At 36.8% G+C, this 19,925-nt stretch overlaps 1 protein-coding gene and 1 non-coding gene across 26 annotated transcripts in view; both read right to left on the bottom strand.

Moving 5' to 3' along the window:
• Positions 1-19,925, bottom strand: part of R3hdm1 (R3H domain containing 1) — a 134,457-nt gene that overhangs the window by 27,461 nt on the left and 87,071 nt on the right. For 17 of the 25 annotated variants that reach the window (XR_001784078.2, XM_030253185.1, XM_006529417.3 and 14 more), the window contains 3 exons: positions 19,539-19,640; positions 16,522-16,818; positions 13,181-13,304 (listed from right to left, as the gene is read on the bottom strand). Coding sequence is in view for 24 of the 25 variants with exons in the window: in XM_030253185.1 (XP_030109045.1) it covers positions 13,181-13,304; positions 16,522-16,818; positions 19,539-19,640 (523 nt within the window). In the remaining variant the exon portion in view is untranslated. The remainder of the gene's footprint in view (positions 1-13,180; positions 13,305-16,521; positions 16,819-19,538; positions 19,641-19,925) is intronic. The other 8 variants (XM_017319914.2, XM_006529419.3, XM_006529423.4 and 5 more) reach the window with 1 other exon arrangement.
• Positions 7,848-7,917, bottom strand: Mir128-1 (microRNA 128-1). The gene has a single exon (NR_029543.1). It is a non-coding gene; the product is annotated as a microRNA 128-1 (primary transcript).

Raw genomic sequence — 19,925 nt, 5'->3', positions numbered from 1 at the left:
GTTGTTCTAGTTCAAATGCCAGCAGATAAAGGCTGATGAGATTATGTTCCTGAGTGCACCATATATCTTGGTAATAAATTTTAATTTTTATCCTCATTTAACTTTAAAACAACTATACCAAAGCCCCAGGCACTGATTGTAAACAGGGGTTTAAATGCAACAAACTACATGCCAATCTAGTTTTGCATTAAAAATGCATATTCTAGAGGATCCTTTGTGAGAAATAAACTGATAATACGTTGTTTGCTAGCTCTTCTACGGTGCATTTCCTTTCCTGCATAAGCTTGGACATGGACAAAAGAGGGGAAAAGAAACATTTTTGTCTAATAACATTTAATCATATCTTTAGTATATCAAATGACAAACACTTCAAATTCATACACTTAATTACAAGCACTATCAACATAAATACACTGAGACACATTTTCATCCTTTAAAAAATTAAGGACAGGAACAAAAATGGGAAATGACTATGAGATATTATGTCTGAGATGCCACTGTTCAACACAACCACCCTCATACATACCCATTACCCACACACAACACACACATGCATACATACCCTACCTGGCAGAATTCACTGTAATATAATTGAACTTTGTAAGTATTTTAAACTAAGTAGTCATACTTCCCCAATAAATAGCAAGTGTTTTGCATATTATTTATTTTTGAGCAATGCCAGGGAATCAAACACATAATCTCTCAAATGCAATACTATAAACCACTGTACTAAGTTCCTAGTCTTAACATTATTCTTACATTTTCTTTCAAGATTTGGTTGGAGAGATAGCTCAGTGGTTAAGAGCACTGACTACTCTTCCAGAGGTCCTGGTTCAATTCCCAGCAACCACATGGTGGCTTAAAACCATCTATAATGAGATCTGATATCCTTTTCTGGTGTGTCTGAAGATAGTGACTGTGTGTGTGTACATATATATGCATATATGAAAATAAATCTTAAAAAATTAAGGTTGTCTATTTAAGAAAAAATAAGGTATGTGTATGCTTCTACACTGCAAATGTGGATCTTTAAAATCAAGACCAAAAACAAACAAACAAACTAATAACCTTACATATACTTGTCAACTTCTGAACACCTGACTTGGTGGTATCTTTCCAAAAACTCTATTACGAAACATCCTAATATAGAAAGTTTTCAAATGAAGAGCTACAGACACTGTGTCATGTGGTTTAATGTAGAATCACTTGGTAAGGGGCTGGTGAGATGGCTCAGCGGGTAAGAGCACTGACTGCTCTTCCGAAGGTCCGGAGTTCAAATCCCAGCAACCACATGGTGGCTCACAACCATCCGTAATGAGCTCTGACACCCTCTTCTGGTGTGTCTGAAGAAAGCTACAGTGTATTTACATATAATAAATAAATAAATCTTTAATAAAAAAAAAAAAAAAAAAGAATCACTTGGTAATACATTATAGAATTTGCATCACTAAATTACCTTCTATTTTTACTAATTGCCATATATAGCCACATAAAACCAACACCACCATTAACATTTGAAGATAAAGGTAACAGGAAACCTAAAATACCCAGCACAGTCATCATTTACAGAGTACTGCACTTGCCAATGGGGTGACATGAACAATGAGAATGTGACCAATTCTAAAACAGAGATTCTGAGACAATAAAGCCACAAGACTAAAGAATTAATGGTCTAGTGAAACAGTAGAATTCTTACACATATGGAGGTGTTAATATCTGTGATTTGCCTTAAAGAAAAAGAATATTGCAACAAAATGTAAAGGTCGAGAATAAGGGGAAAATTACTATGTTTGAGGAACAGAAAGTAGTTTGCAGTAGTTAGATAGATATAGTGTATGGACTGAAAAGTCCAAGATAAAGGTAGTAGAGATTCCCAGTGAAGAACCAGTTTTATGAGGCCAGGCGAAAACTAATAGGAATGCCCAGATTTAAAAAACAGCAGGTGGTACTGTCCTGAAAGAGGGTTTATTTTGCTTCATGGATTCAGAGGTTCTAGTCCATCATGGAAGGAAGGGCAGAGTGGAGTATCTATCACACATGGTGGCCCAGGAGCAGAGAAAAAGAATGCCTGTGTTAGCAGGCCTCCTTTTTCCCAATCCTACCTGCAAGGACCTGCAAGTACACACCGAGGTGGAGCATGAAAGGAGGAGGTAGGAGTACTTCATTAATTCCTACCCAGTCAAGTTGACAATCAAGTTTAAGCTTCACACTTTTCTCCTTCTGAGATCAAAGAAGACCCAGCATGAAAGGGATGGTATGGTTATGGACCACACCACCTTTGGATTGAAATGAACTATTTACCCCACTGACTCTTGAGTCTACATTTTTACATTAATATTTCATTCACAAGCAGCATCAATTAATTGTGACTGTCCTTGACCAACAGTGGATTTATTAAAAATAAGAATGACAAGTACTTTCAAGAAAATAATGTTTTCCCTAAGTTGCTCCCTTGTGAAAATTCTGTTCATTATCTTGTAGAATATGCCCCCAAACTGTACTGATAACATGAACTTGCTCTTGCTAATTCATCCTTTCGTGATTTGTGTATACTGTTAAATAAAACAGAAATGATCTATCATTTAAGACTAAAGAAAGAAATTTTAACGCTCATCATTGTCCTTTCAGAAAAAAACATTTTGTATTAACTATTATTTAGCTAAAATGTACGTATTCAATATTCATACTTAAAACAATGGTGAAAAACTCAAGAGTAGAAACAAATTAAAATATTTTTCTACACAAATCCAGACAGAGGATGTGCTGAAAGGCCAGTTTCTTATAACCCATATTTAGTAAATGCTCTCAGATGTCAACAGTTTAAGTAACATAAGTTTATGAGGTTAGTATACCTTGTCATCTTCACAAAGCTGGTAATTCATAATACAAGTCCCATCAGTCTGATGTTTGTGGCTCAGTCATTAAACCTCTTTTCCAATAGCTGAGACACAAATTTCATATAATTAACCATGAAATATTGAATTGGTTAGGGAAAAAACCCCTGCTATTATTTTAACATATCTGAAACAAGTGCAATAATCAGGTGCCTTTCAAATAACCTTACTTGATGATAAGACAGATATTCATAGCAGAAAATTTAAAAATTTAATAACTGCAAAACTTTCATCTATAATCACTAATTGCTATTCTATTTGCCTTTAATGCACCTAAATATGATTATACAAGCTATGGGAAGGAAGTGTGTAAATAAATTTTCTTTTTTAAATGAAAAATTTATTTATTTATTTTTAAAATGACAATTTTTTAACCTGAGATTTATTTATGTATATGAGTGTTTTGCTTGAATGTATGTCTATGTACTATGTGCATGAAGTGCCCAAGGAGGTTAGGAGAGGGCATCAAGTCCCACGGAACTAGAAATACAGGCGTTTCTAAGTTTCCATGTGGGTGTAGGAACCGAACCCAGGTTCTCTGAAAGTATTCCTAAGTATTAAGCCATCTTTCCAGTCCCTAAATAACTTTTCTTAAGACCAGATGATTAGGCCAGGTGGTACGTGGATCTCAACACTCAAGAGGTAGAGGCAGGGAGATCCTGGTGCGGCTGAGATCAGCCTCATCTAAAGAGTAAGCTCTAGGCTGGACAAGGTGATACAGTGAGACCTGGTCTCCAAACAAAACAAAACAATACAACACAACATAAAACAAAACATGCTTAGACCTTAAGTTTAACAATTAAAAGATAAGAAAATAACTCAGTTTATCTCTCCCACACTTTAGGAGAACATGTACTGAGAAGCTAAAAAGGCTGAATATTTTAGGACAAACTGTATTCTGGTCTCTAGCATAAAAATTCAAAACTCCTATGCTCTCTCACTTAGAATATCAGGTAAGTATCACTGCCTCAAAGGCATTCCGGGTATTAGCAGCTAACGGTCATCAATTTATTAGATGTCAGCACTGCTCTGTGCACACAAATAACTTATTCCACATTTATAGAGACAATTATTTCGGAAACACAATTATCCTCATTTTTCAGGTGAGGAAACAAAGGCACAGAAAGGTTCATACCTTAGTCCAAGGTCAGAAGCCGGTCAGTGTATAGCTGGGATCTGCATGTAAGTTTTACCTTCCCCAGAGACAACTGTTGACGTGGAATGAGTACTACAGAAATACTCAAATAAGAAGGATCTGTGATCTTTGATTTTCTGAGAGTTTTGGTTAGAGAAGATATCTACTCTAGTGTAACACACCTAATGTTCTAGGTAATTTTAATTGGGGAAAATGTAGAGTTTGTGTTTTTTATTTATTTTTTTTATTTTTTATATTTTTTTAAAAGAAGAAACTATGTAGCCCTAGCTGGCCTCATTATGTAGACAAATCTGCCTTTGCCTGCCTTTGTCTCCTCCCTAAGTGTTGGCATTAAAGGCATGTGCTACCATGTGTGGCAAGAAAACAGAATTATTATAAATGAGGTGAAACAGTCAGCCAACTAACTGTCCATTTGAATTAAAGAATGTTTGTGAGAACAGACATAATTATCAAAAATAGAAATCAACAGGAGTTAGTACCGAAAGCAGCTATATGGACTGCGGAGTTAAAAGCCACCCAGAGTAAGGTTATACAAGCAGTCCACGTGTACTCACTGTTTTCCCCACTCTCTTGGCATGGTTTGTGTATTTCAAAGTTATATGCCTGCTTGACTTATGAGATTAGCTTTCTCAGTAGAAAACTATTAGGAAAGGGAGTAGAAGCCCAAAGCATAAGGAATCTCAGCTGCTCTGGGCCTTGCATCCTGAGTGCTCCCCTTTCAATCTACAGTAGTCTTCTTGAGGATTCAGCTTGGTAGTTTTATTTGAGGTTGCTTTTTGCTTAAAAGAAAGACTCTGTTGCCATATTCTGGTTGAGTCTGTAGAAGATTTTAACAGATGCTGGCTGTCTTCTCCACAATCTCAGACTTACTCAGTGGGGCTAAGTCTGTTTTCATTAGGATACCTCATAAGCAGGGAAGCTGTTTTGCTTCATGTCTTGGGGTTGTCTGAAGCAATAACTTTCCCCCACCACCCACAGAGTTGCTTTCCATTCATTTTAGCATCAAGGGGGAAAACACACCAGGGTTGAACCATACTGGTAGGAGACATCAGGAATCTTTGCAATGGAACCTTTCTAAGACTATCACAACCAAAACCATCAAGAGGGAAATTTTAATGGTATTAGAACAAATATTTGAGTTTTTATTTTTGAAATCATAATGGAACGATTCATTCTTTATTCTAATAATTTTAAAACCCAGGAAATGGCTAATAAGCAATTCTGGATTGTACTTTCTAAAGAGCAAGATATTAAAATATTATTGGACTTTCCATAGTGCAAGGTAACTGTAGGGCCTGCTGTCCAAAGATTATCACACTACAATAAAAAAGAAAGTTAGAAACATGGAAAGCTCTAAAAACATGACAGGGCATAATACTGTATTTCAAACACAGATAAGACTCTTCCTGTCATTAATGAAAACCCTATCATTAATCACTTAGTATCACATGGTATAAGGCATGTCTCACTTTATGTACATCCATTGAATAAAAATAATACTATTTAAAAAGTATTTAAACTGCTTGAAAATTTTTTCTGAACTTCTGTTTAAACAAAGCAATTTTACAGCATTCAGCCTGGGTTGTTAGTAGTATCACCTATGACAAGTGGCTCTGTGATTCAAGTTTCTTATCTAATCCTTCAGACAAGTGGAAATGGTACATAGTTTCAAAAATATAGTGTGAAGATTGCCAAGTATGAGACTGAGGATAAGGAAGGAGAAGTGAATTCCTAGAGAAAGAAAAGTACCATTGGGTTAAAAAAGCGCCACAAGAGCATTTCCAGTATCCTGACACAATAAGCCACCCCTCCCCCAGGACAGCATAAATCATTCCTTATCAAAAGTAGTTTCCGTGTATGAGAGAATTTAAACTTTTAAAATTTTTCTCTGTGACTTATTTAGAAATAACCAGAAAGAGATAAGTGAGTTATCTTTTATTGGAATTTGTCAATCTGGGGGAAAGTATTATTCAAAAAGTAAGGAACAGTAATAAGAGATTTCAAGCAGAATTCACTGACATCCTATTATCAATACGAGTGTTTAACACTCCCATTCTTTGTTAAAGAACTATGCTGCTGCAACATTATCCAACTTCTTCCAGGACTTTCTGAGAGCAGCAACAATTCTGCAACCTGAGAGAGCAAGATCAGTTTGAATTGTTGGCACTACAATAATCCTGGAAGGTTATAAGGAACTTTCTATTTTTAACTCTCAACAGAAGAGAGCAGGAAGGAAAATCAGTGCTCAGTAGAAAAGTGCTAGCTAGACTTACTTTATCATAGGTGACCTGAACTAGCATTTGTGTTAATGGAAAGCATCCTTCAAAACAGATTAGCCATAATCAGATAGACAAACTGAAGAAATGGTTCATCAACATGGCCATCACCAGGATTCTAGGTTTACTTCCTTACCAGTATTAACATCCTTTCTTTAAAGACTGGGTTTGTTGAAAGAAGCACTGTGAAGGGAGTTAAGCCTTTAAAAGGCATTTTTGCTGAATCTAAATTACATATGAACTAGGTGCTCAAATGGAAATTTAGAAGATTATGAAATTTATAAACCAGGTACTATTTGGAGAACAAGCAAGTTCAACCAAAGACTGCTCTCAGTTATACTTGGTAAGAGACAGAGCTGCTAACACAACCTCTCTAGTCTTTCTTCTCTGTCAAGCTTTAACTCAACAGAAATGCCAGGAAAAACCAATCTGAATAAAATGAGCCACAGAGAAGTTACATCTCTTAGTTATTTAAATAACTATCCTAAACAACTCAAGAAAACCTGTAAGTACTTACCAAATACATTTGCTCCATATTTCAGAGGCAGCAGATTAATGGAGAGGGGAAATGGAAATAGGTGGAGTTGTACTTTTTATACAATTTCTGAAATCTATGCTGTTCATGCAACACTGAAAAATGCTCACAGAATCAACAAAAAACTAAGTAAAACCAGGGCTACCACCTAGTAATACAAAGTTCCTATTACATGGTTACAAATTGACAGGAGAGAGATGATCAGTTTTGTTCTTATAAAAATGTAACTCAATCTCTTGTCAATATAATTTACCTCTGCTTACCCATTCTTCTTTGTCTTTCATGTTCTAGTTACTTTTATATGTAACATACAGTATATGTGGTATAGGAGATGGACCCTGTGGCTTCATGCAAAGCACCCTACCAACTGAGTTACACTACCAGCTTTCCTTAATCCCTAGGTCCTTTCTAATCTGTGGCCCGCAATGCTGCCTATATTCTGCATATCACAGATCCTGTTCATTCTGGATAAAATTATATTCAGTTTCACAGAATTATTATGGTTCTCATAGGCACTTAATAGTAACAGTTTAGGGGAAAACTGAACTATGTATCTTGGTAAGGGCCCAAGCAGCTTAAAATGCATGTGGTATCTTTGGTTCATTTGGTCCAGATTTTAATGAATAATTATGCCCCTAAAAAGTTGTATAAAAACAGGGAAAGAGACAAATTTGATGTCTAGTAATGAGTTTGGCATGCTTAAGATGTTAAACTCTGTTAGATAAGATGCAAACCAAATTGAATCTTAAAAAAGCATCCAAATATGCTTTGGAAAAGAAATGAAAGCAACAGATAATTTGAATTTTTAAGGATAAATTGTATGAAGCCAAGGTTGTTACTTAAATTCAAATCCTTATTTCTGAGTATGATGCAAAATTAAAAGGTAATTATAGGCAATGGAAAATATAAACAAATATTAGTATCTTAATATAGCATAGAAAAAAAAAGCAAAAAAGCAAAAAGAAGTAAAAAGAAGTCAGGAAGCAGCTGAAAAAGAGACCGGTTCACTGTGAGAAATGTAAACCTCTCAGACAGTGCTACGGCCCCGAATCCAACAGCTCAGGAAGAAGGCCAATTATTGTAAAATATAAGCACATAAGGAGAAGCTGCAAACTTTTCAAAAGAGTCCAAGAATGAAAGCAGCTACGTATCAAAGAGTCAGGGCCTATAAACCTGTCATTGCTAACGTCACTATTTCTTGGTCCATTTCTTTCAAGTTTTTATAGTGTATGTATTATACTGTATATACTATCCTATACGTATGCTAAGAGTTGAAATAATTAGTTACTAGTATTGCAATTAAGAACTAGCAGATTTTTTGAAATAGCTGCTTGCATGACTGCAGTTATTAACAGTAAGACACTAAGGTATTTTAAGTCAATTCTGATATTCACCTTTCTAAACCAGAAATGACTTAAAAAAAAAAAAAAAGACACAGAATCTTTCCATTTTGGAGTCCACAAAGGCTAGACAATATAACAACACAACCTAATTCTGTGAGTGATCAAACTCAAAGTCCCAGGCATTAACTAACAGAACTAATATTAGTTTAAAAAATGCCTGTGGGGGCAGGAGAGATGGCTCAGTTAAGAGCACTGGCTGATCCTGCAGGAGGGCCTAGGTTCAATTCCCAGCATCCACTGCAGGCTCACAACTGTGTGTGATTTCAGTCTCAGAGGACTCATCCTCTACCAGCCTCCTTGGGCAATGTATGTATGTAATGCACAGACACACAAGAAGGCAAAACATCTATACACACAAACTATAATAAATAAAATGAAATAAAATAAATTAAAGGTTAAAAAAAGGAAGAAAAAAAAACCATAGGTCACTGGGATTCTGATTTACAGTCTGCCGTTCTTTCACATTACACACTGTATTGTCTGGAAAGCTTCATACAGTCAGGACTTCCATAAATGTGTTTTACATGTGCTGACTTCATCTTATTTTGAATGACCACAGTCAGTGAGTTTACATTCACCACACAAGACTAAGACAAGACTCCCCTATGCTAATACTGCTCCACTGGGCTCCCACAGTATAAGGGAATTTATTGTCAAGGAGATCAATACACTGGCAAAGATATGGTTACAACACTAAAGCATTTTATCTGAAAAGAATTTCTCAAAGTTTCTTCTACAAGGAGGAAAATAACAGAAAATCATTTATTTTTATTGTCTATACAAAACGTGGTCTCAGAATTGACTCAGATGAGTTTGTTAATTTAGGGAAAATGTTCTTTAAATTCATATATAAGCATTTAAGTCTTAGTAATGCCATGCTAAAATACTTTGGTGCAATTTTTCATTATTTGGCTGAATAATTAGCTCCATTTTTTTTCATGAAATCAAAGAGAATAACAAGCTTTGTGAGCTCCTTTTGGGTATGAAGGCATGGTGGATAAGAGCCAAAAAACAGTGATCAATAAAGTTTACATTTTAGTTAGTTGTAATGGTTAAACATAAGAAAATATATTAAGACATAAACTATGTTTACATATGAAAATTGGGGCAGAAATCAGTAAACAGAGAAACAATAACAACAACAACAAAAACCCAGAAATTACCTAATCTTCTAGTTCTTTGTTCTAATATTACGATTTAGTTATATATTTTTTTTAAGTCTTAGTATAAAAAAACTTAGCAAACTATAGTCTTAAGATTCAGTTTTGCTTAAAAGAGTTCAAATTCCCACCAGTTCTATAAAAAGGCTAGTACAATTACCTACACATAACTGCTTCTGCTTATTGAAAATTTCCATAAAGGTAATGTTTCTATTTCTATATATTCTTTCTATACTTACAAGCATAACAGAATATTTGAGGATTTTCTTCTTATTCTTCAAACAGAATGAGGCAAAACTAACAACTTAAGCTAGCTACTACTAGGCAAATACAAAAAATAAATAAAAGCTCAAGCTCTCATCACAGTGATTTATTATACCTGACACCTAGGAGTCAGATAATGTCACAAACTATTGAAGATAGGTTGACCTTTTCTGCACTTGTGCTGTCCAGATGCAGGTTGGCTTACTGTGTTCTTCTCTTTTGTCTTAACTAACACCTGAAAATCCACACTTAAACTAACACAAATGATAGATAGTGATACTTTCTACCACATAGATATGTCTATTTGGCATTAAAAAAAAAATTTTTTTTTTAATTAAGTGGGGATAACTGTGTGGAGAGATGCAACTGAATTAAGTACTACAGTCCCAACAGGTGACTAAGTTTTTATTTTATAAACTGATTATGGTAAGAAATACATTTTTACCTCAGAAAGAAGATAAAACTAAAAGCTTTCATAAATACACAGCAGAGGACCTTTGCTGCCTATTAACAGGGTTTGATAACACAGAGAGTCATATAAAAAGTACTTAAATAAATGGCATGAGAGTCAACTTACTTTAAAAAAATTATTCATTTGTTATATGAGTACACTGCAGCTGTCTTCAGACAGACAGTGGAACAGGGCATCAGATCTCACTACACATGGGTGTGAGCCACCGTGTGGGTGCTGGGAATTGAACTAAGGCAGAGCAGCCAGTGTTCTTAACCACTGAGCCATCTCTCCAGCCCCAACTTACTTTTTTCTATTGAAGTTTTTTTGATTTTTTTAAAGGTATTTTATGTGCATAAGTGTTGTAGAAGCCTACATGTAGGTTTGGTGTCTGTGGAGTCAGGTGAGTGCTTTGGATTCCCTGGAACTGGAGTTACAGATGTTTGTGAGCCACATGTGGGTGTTAGGAATTGAACCAGGGTCCTCTACAAGAGCAAGTGCTCTTAAGCTCTAAGCCATTGCTCCAGTACTCAATTTACTTTTTATAAAATTAGTGAGCTATCACAGGAAGGGATGTTGCCAGGCAGCAAATGCCTGCTGAGCATAGACAAAGACTGGAGTCTAATACCCAGGACCACAGGGGGAAAAACCATAAATAAAAACAAATCACATCAGATGTTATAATTTTAGAAGGCAAAACAAAAAAGATATACACTACGAAAAGTCAATTATTTTCAGGCCCAAGAAAGCACAGAAAAAATGCTTTCTTTACTATTATTTTTTAAGGTTTTTGTTTTAATTTTGACATATGGTGCTGTTATACAGCCCAAGTGTACCTTAACCCTGCTGTGATCTTCCTAACCTCAGCCCACATAGCGCTAGCATAGGCATATGTCACTGGTCCCAGCTAGAATATCATTTTTATTAGAATAATACAATTGTCTATGTGACCTTAAATGAGCAATAGTATGATCAATGTTCATGAGCAATCTCATTTTTATAAAAACCTTTTATAAAAAGTTATAATTATAAGATACGAGTGCGAGAGTTTACATGATGTGTCATAGAACACATGACAACTTTGTGGGGCTGGTCCTTTCCCCTCTACCTTTACAGAAGTCCAGGAATCAAATTCAGGCTGTCAGGCTTGCGCAGTAAGCATCTTTACCTGCTGAGACAACTAGCAAGCTAGCAACAACTTTGATATCTTCTTAACTTAAAATATAAACTGTTTATATTCTTTGACATGGGCCATATTACTAGGCTTCAGGCAAATCTGACATTAAAAGGAGTCATATTTGAGACAAAAAAAATTATAGTTTAGCTAAAATGATCAGAAGATGCCAAAGCATGTAGGAAAATACCTGTTGCATGTGTAATGTAGGGCTAGTGAACAGAAAAAGGAGCCCAACCACTAAGAACAGAAAACTTTCAGGTATAGCAGGTTAAGGACACAAAAGTTTGGATGTGGAGCTGTGCTAATTATGACTCTTATCTGCAATGGGAGTTGTTGACTACACTGTACAAGAAGCAAGAAGTGAGTATTTTCACTGGAATGACCAGTCCAGAAGTAGGTCTAAAGAGTTAGGAGACAGCACTGATAACAGCAGACTCCTCTGTGCAGCTTGACTGAAATGCCTCTGCACAGAATCTGTACCTTCGCCAATGACAAAGAACGCAAACTGCTCTACAGAAATCAATTATAAAATTTAATCTCAATTCTTTAATTTACGTAACACAGGTTTTAATTAAATAACGCATTAAAATTTGTAACAGTACACAACCAGGATGGCAACAGAAATGAGCTCATTAAGATCAGTAAGACAGCTTTCTGTGTGTCTGTGGGATTGCATCAATGAGTGCACATATGTGTACAAACCAGAGATCACCTTGGGTATCATTGCTCAAGAGCTGTGCACCTTATCTTCTTAAAATAGTCTCTCATTAGTTCTGAGTACACCAATCAGGCCAGGTTGGCTGGGAATCAAGTCTCAGAAATCCACCTCTCTCCCTTGCCAGCGCTACAATGATAAGTATCGTACTATGTCTGTTGTTATGTGGGGAATAGGGACTACACTCAGGTGCTCAACCTTGTAAAGCAATCACTAATTGCTAAATTATTACCAAGCCCTTAATACAGTATCTAAAATATGAGACTGGAGTTCAGTTCAACAGATTCTTTAAAAAATAGGACAAAAAGAAATCAAGATTGAGTTCTAATAATTTTTATACTTCCAGTAGTAGATTCTATTTGTTTCTTGTTCACCAAATAATTATCAAACTGAAAATGAGAAAGAAAAATGTATAAGAATACAGTTCATCAAGCCAGGTGGTGGTGGAATACATCTTTAATCCCAGCACTCTGACAGGTGGATCTTTAAGATTGAGGACAACCTGGTCTACAGAATGAGTTCCAGGAGAGCCAGGTCTACACAGAGAAGTTTCTCTGGGAAAAAACCAAAACCAAAAAAAAAACCAAAAAAAAAAAAAAAAAAAAACCAAAAAAAAAACAAAAAAAAAAAACAAACCCAAAAAACCACAACCCCTCCAAAAAACCAAAACCAAAACCAAAAGAAAAAGAATACAGTTCTTCAGCCATCTTTGACATTTAAGGTTCAAATGAAACCATTTAACAGATTCTGCTTTTTGTTTCTGGTTATAGTATGGAGGCCATCTCGATTTACATAGCTCTGTAAAGGGCTTCTACTACCAAGACTATGAGAACCCAATAGCTACTCACCAGATCCTGACCTTGCAGAACCTTCATGTTATGCCCTCATCCCTTTATCACACAAATCTGTGTAGTTTTCTAAAGAAAGATATGATTTTCTACTCTTCACGTAATGTGACTAGAGCTCTCTCTCTCTCTCTCTCTCTCTCTCTCTCTCTCTCTCTCACACACACACACACACACACACACACACACACACCCCTGAGATCCTCAAAGATTGAGCATAATAGAATCTTAATGTAAAGGATAAAGTAAAACTGGAAGCAAAGTAACGTCCAGAGTTGAAAACCTTGGCATGGAGACAACTCACCTGTGTGCTGTGCAGGCTGTGGCAGTGGTTGGTTTAGGTGTGAACTGTGATGGACAGAAGGGATAGGGCGGTACTGAGGTTGGCTGGAGTGATAGTGGCCTGGAGCACAGTAACAGGCTGGCATCTATAATTGTAAGCCACGAGGACAAAAATTAGTTTCATTTGGAAAAGTAGTTTTTCCATGAAGCACATTCAATGAGTAGTAATTATAAACCCTTTTAAAACCAACTGGATTTTTCAATTTAAATGGAAAAAAAAAATAAAGTCCAGGTTTCAGGTATCTTTAAAAGGATATCCTCCCGTGGGTGTGGCAACAAATGCCTTTAATTTTAGCATTCTGGACACAGAGGCAAGGGGATCTCTGTGAGTTTGAGGCCAACTTAGTCTGCATAGTGACTTCCAGGTAAGCCAGGGCTAAATAGAAAGACCCTGTCTCAAACAAAACAAACAATCCCTCAAACCAAACCACACAGAGCAAAAGACATTTACCACTGTGCTCACTAATCACTTTTAGCTGTTAATTTTATTGCTGTATTTGTTTCACATTTTTTTTTTTTAATAAAACCAAGTTTGCTTGGCTGAAATACTACTGAAAGCTACCATTGTTCATGGCTGCTTCCAGATCTCGAAGATCTGAGGACACCACATAATTTAGACTCAGGGCTTGGGGAAGTGGAGTTGAAGTGACTGGAAGCCTCCTCCCTGAGGAATAGCTCTCACACTATCAAAAGGTGCTATGCAAGCTAACAATGAAAAAAAAAGCAATCAACAACCCTACCTACCTGTACATGCTACAAATCACAACAATGCCAGCCGGACAAGGGATCCCCAGTGAAGTAAAACCAGCACTTTTATCTATGGGTTACCAACAGTTGTCTAATTGGATTTAACACCTACTCAATAGGAGGGAGTTCATGCTTGCTTGGTACATACACCTCGTCTGTGGCTGCAGAGGTTATAAATGCTGGTGAGAAGCCATAACCATTATTTTCCCAATCATTTAAAATTGTACTCTATTTATCCTTATACAGGCAAGTAAGTGTAGCAAAAAACCTTTTTGCAACAGAGACCATTACAGAGATTCACAACTATTTAAAACCAAGAGAGTAAGTATCAGTGAGGAGCCCATGCCCAGTTGAAAACATTTTACAAAGGTGTTTAAAGAAAATCTTTGAAGAGGGGGCAAAGTGGAAAGACAGTAAGAAGATGACCAGAATACCTTCTAGATAGTGTGTTTAGATATTACCCATTTCTTTTTTGAGATAGGGTCTCACAATGTAGTCATTGTTGATCTGGAATTCTGTTTAGGCTGACTACTGACTCGAGATCCACCTGCATCTGCCTCTTGAGTGTTGACATTAAAGTAATGTGCCATTACACGTAGTGTAGTTTGTTTTTTAAATTAATCTGATCTCGAACAGTTGTAGTGAAGGGGTTAAAAAAAAAAGCCCAGAAACAATCTTTTGTGGAGAAATGATCTGTCATATACACAATTCTAAGAACTCTATAAAACTAGAACCTCACTCCATAAAAAGGCTATATAAGAAAGCTAGTAGGTTAATGGTAGAGTATATCCTTACTATGTGCACAATGATTGCTTGGATTAATAATGGCTGTTAAAGGAAAGGCAAAATCAAGACAAACTAACCTGAAAAGATAATGCAAACAAACAAAAAACCAACCTGGCAAAACAAGAAAAACCCACTAAGAACTTAGTCCACTATGACAATGAATATCCATGGAAAGGTGTTGCCTGATTCTGCCTCTACCTGGGGAGATGTGAACAAACGTCTATTCATCCAAGACACCCTGGATGGCACAAACAACAGACCAGAGAAACGAGGCCAGGAACATCTAGCTTAGCAAACCCAATGAGTTTACTGGATGAATAAAAGACAAACACTGCATTACTGAATAGCTCACTGAAGTGCATGTGACAACTCATGACAATTGTATCACTGGAACTCCCTGAACAACTAGAGGCAGTTACACTCTAGTCTGGAGAGGAATCTCTCTCAGCACATGTTGCTGTAACATCAGGGAGGCCCTTGTGATCTTCTGTTTTAGGACCTTCTTGATAATTTTAAGTTTCATTGATGCTCTGAGACTAGTAAGTCTTGCTTATTTTCTGACTATATAAGCTTCCTTCCTACCACCAAGGAGGAATGTTTCAATTCAGAGGAAGTAGCTAAACAGAAGAGAAAGAGAATCCACAGGATATAAAATCACTATGCTCAAATTCCCTTTGTTGTGAACAAATAAAAAAGTGAAACTTAAAAACAGTTCCTTTTGTAGAAGCAACTAAAGACATTAAATGTTTCAAGTGTACTAAATAAAATATGTACTATCTATTTTGGCAAAACAGTCAAGCCAAGTTGTGCACATTTTTAATTACAGCATTTGGGAGGCAGAAACAGATGGGAGTTTTGAGTTTGAGGTCATCCTGTCTGCAGAGCAAGTTTCAGGAAACCTTGCTCTATATAGAAAAACTGTCTCAAATTTACTCCCTACAAAACAAAACAAACAAATAAACAAACACCCCCCCCAACCCACATTAAACATAGTGAAAACAATTAAGATCAAAGGAAGTGAACGGAGAGATTTGTTTATAACAGGAAAGTTGCCACTATGATGCTACTTCTGTTCAGCCTGGCCTATTTTTGAAATGCTGTCATATATACTTTGTGCCGACTGGTGGACTAGTTTTATATCAACTTGACACAGGCTAGAGTCATCTGAAAAGAAAGGAACCTCAATGAGAAGGTGCCTCTATAACAGCCAGCCTTAAGGCATGTTCTTAATAAGTGATTGGCAGGAAGGACCCAGCTCATTGTGGGTGGTACTATTCCTGGGCAAGGAGTCCTGGGTTCTGTAAGAATGAAACCTGAGCAGGCCAGGATAAACAAGCCAGTTAACTGAACAGCGCCCCTCCATGACCTCTGCATCAGCTCTTGCCTCCAGGTTCTTGTCCTGTTTTGAATTCCTTTGCTGACTTCCTTCAATGATAGATTATGATGTGAAAGTGTAAACCAAATGAAATAAACAGTTTCCTCCCCACTTGCTTTTGTTTCATCATGGTATTTCATCACAGTAATAGTAACCCTAACTAACACACACACTTATTATGTTTTCCTAAGATAAACAAACAAAAAAACCCACTTCTCAGAGTCAGAGGGAAATTCAAAGAAGACGTACGTTGAGTTGTAACTAAATGTTATATGGCTGCTCCCTAGGCATTTGACAATCTCCAGAGATAACCATGGGCTTTACTTACACTACCTCACAAATTGTTCCCAAGTTAGAGGTTCCTGAGAGAGAAAGAACGTGAAAAAACAACACACCTGTGGTGAGGGCTGAGGAAGAAACCCCTGCTGCTGGAGCACAGGCTGGCTGACAGGATGCCCAGAGGCAGAGAAACTGGCAGTGGGGACTGACTGCCCAGGTGGTAGGGAAGGAGGAGGGGGAGGTGGTGGAGGTGGTGGTGGCGGATGTGGAGGTGCTGTCGTCACGATGTAACCAGACTGCTGTGGAGACTGTAGTACAACAGTGGACTGGAACATGGTGGCATGAGGGTCAGAACCATCAGCTGATGGCTGGCGGGCAAGACTCATATGGCTGAACTGAGCGCCAAGGTTATCCTGTTGAAAAAAAGTTGGCCATCAGTCAGCCTTTCATTCATGGGCCAAACCTACCAATGCAAATGCTACAATACACCCCCACCCTACACCCCACATCCCTTTGAGTATCTCATCTCTCAGAGAATAGCCTCAAAATCATTACGTAGCTGAAAATTTCATGAATTTCTGATCCTCCTGTCTCCCACTTCCTGAATGCTGGAGATCAGCTATAAATCACAATGTCTAATTTGTGCAGTGCTTAGGACGGAACCCAAGACAATTTGATATGAGGCAAGCACTCTACTAACTGAGCTATATTACCCAAGCCCTACACTTTATATATATATATTTCTATTTTATTTTATTTATTTATTTTTAATATTTTTTATTACGTATTTTCCTCAATTACACTTTATATATTTGTAAGCAAGCTGTAGCAGTATATGTATGGGCATCACATGCATGTATAACAGATAAGATATAAGACAGCAGGTTCAAGAAAATGAGAACTCCTATGTAGGAGGGAAGATATAATGATATTACATATTATTTATAAAATATACCTAGTGGAAATCATAGCATGAGAAAAAGATGAGAGTGCATTTTTCAGTTTAAAAAACAAAGCTACATGTATTTAATGAAGTTTAAATGTTGACTTGGGTTCAGAAGCAAACCTGGACATTTTTATATTACATATTTAGTATTTTCTGTGAGAAATGACTTTTAAATAGCTCTTCTCTTCTGCATTTCCAACTATCAAAATCTAACTAGTCATTCCCTTTTTTTAATATGTCAAAAAATAATATAGGCATAATTTCTCAGTCTGCCGCTCAATGTAAACAGGAGGATACTTTATATCAAAGCGTCCTGTTTCTGGATCGTTGCTAAGCAACCAGTGGACTACAGCCAAGGCTATGAGTTATGTGCCATACGACAGATAGCTCCTAACTCGACAGCCTAAGCATGATCTCTTATTGGTCACCCAAATGACAGCATAGGGTTAAAATGAAATGCCCGCTCTTAGGAAGCAACAGACTTAGAATATATGGAAACGGCTTCTTATATATGAAAATACTCCTAGTTCTAAATTACAAAATAATATGGCTAAATATTAAAAAAGTAGTATAAGTACAAGAGCCATTCATAAAAGATAATGTTTCCTTTTTTAATAACAGTTTTATTTCATGTGCATGGGTGTGAGGGTGTCAGACTTCCCTAGAACTGGAATTAAAGGCATTGTGGGCTACCACGTGGGTGCTGGAGACTGAACCCTGGTCCTCTGAAGAGCAGCTAGTACTCTTAACCAAAGGGCCACCTCTCCAGCCTCATGTTTCTCTTTCTTGTAGGCTGAAAGTTATTTCATAAAATCATTGAGAGATTAAGCTGATAAATATTGTCTCCTCAATTCAAAGCAAAAGCATCCAACATAGGACAGGTCAACATAGAATATCCCTAGTTAAAAACAAGCAAGTTTTTCAGGAAGTTCACTTTAAAGAAAGCAAATTTTTTTAAAAGTAGAAGCTAGTTCATGTATGGGAAAAGATGCAATGTTTTAACATCACAAAGCTAATTACTTGCAGTGCGGGCCTGATCTCACAGACCCTGACAACTATAATTCAGGGCATACTTTGGATTAAGGGTATTATCTTACAGTAAGAAATTAAGTGTCAAGTGACCTCTGATAAAGTCAGAAGTTCTCTATAGCTACATGCTGCAATCCATCGAAAGTAACTGCTTCTGACCTACTGTACCTAACTAGTACTTAAAAAGGAAAGCTGCCTGTTCTCACTAGAGTTATGTCAACACAACACAAACTAGAGTCACATGGGAAGATGGACTCTCATTAAGAAAATGACTTAATGGGGCTGGAGAGATGACTCAGCAGTTAAGAGCACTGACTGCTCTTTCAGAGGTCCCGAGTTCATTTCCCAGCAACCACATGGTGGCTCACAACCATCTGTAATGGGATCCAATACCCTATTTTAGTGTTTCTGAAGACAGTGTACTCATATACACCAAATCAATCAATCAAACAATCAATCAACCAATCAATCAATCAATCTTTTAAAAAAAAAAAAGAAAAAGCCTCAGTAAGACTAACCTGTCAGCAAGTCTGTGGTATGTTTTCTTAAATAGTGATTGATGTCATAAGGGCCAGCCCATTGTGGGCGATGCCACCACCGGGCAAGTACGTATTCTTGGGTTGTATAAGAAAGCAGGCTGAGTAAGGCATGAGTATCAAGCCAATGAGCAGCAGCCCTGCATGGCCTCCACTTCAGCTCCTACCTACAGTTTCTTGCCCTGAGTTCATGCCCTGACTTCCCACAGAAATATAGTTAGACTCCTGAGGTAAGATGAAATAAACTCTTTCCTCCCATCTTGATCTTAGTAATGGTGTTTTAATTAGAACTCTATGACACTGCCCTCCAGGACTACATAGACTCAAAACTGACTTCGATTTAAAAAAAACAAACTAAACTATCTGAGACTACTTAGTTCAGAACATTCAACCTGAAAACTTCCCTTCTGAAAAATAGGAATAATATTAAGTCTTTTATAGTTACTATAAGTTGATATAATCACTGTCTTATGAAAAGGAATAAATTATTATTAATAAGAATTAGAAAAAACCTTTGTTACCTATGTAACTTCCTGTAAAAGAGCAAATCACACTGAGCACAGTCTGAAGCATTCATCACACAATGCCCATAGTAACAGTGAGGTGAAAGGAGATACAGTACCACGGAGTACTGCTGGGTGGGTGAGACTGGCAGGAGCGGGGATGGGTAGGGGGCTGGAGAGCACTGAACAGGCTGAGAAGAGGACTGCAGAGGACCAACAGGCTAGGAATAACAGGTGGGTAAACAGTTAATGTCAGAAGAAAATGTTACAAGAAGTGCACAGCATGGAAATTTACACTTTGGGGCAACAGCTTTACATTTATAAAGTCATAAAAATTACAAGAGATTCAACAAGAAAAATAGTATCAAGTGAATTCAAAACAGCAAGAATATACCTAGGCTCAAGTTGATTTCATAATGAGAATATTAACTTTTATGTCATTAATAGAAACATCATTAGCCATTTGAAACCCTATTATCTGAGTTTTGTCAGTAAAAACAAAACTT

The sequence above is a fragment of the Mus musculus genome, chromosome 1, assembly GCF_000001635.26.
Source record: "Mus musculus strain C57BL/6J chromosome 1, GRCm38.p6 C57BL/6J".
Classification (NCBI taxonomy): Eukaryota; Metazoa; Chordata; class Mammalia; order Rodentia; family Muridae; genus Mus; species Mus musculus.
The sequence above is the reverse complement of the archived record's forward strand: the minus strand, read 5'-3'. Positions and strand labels throughout refer to the sequence as shown.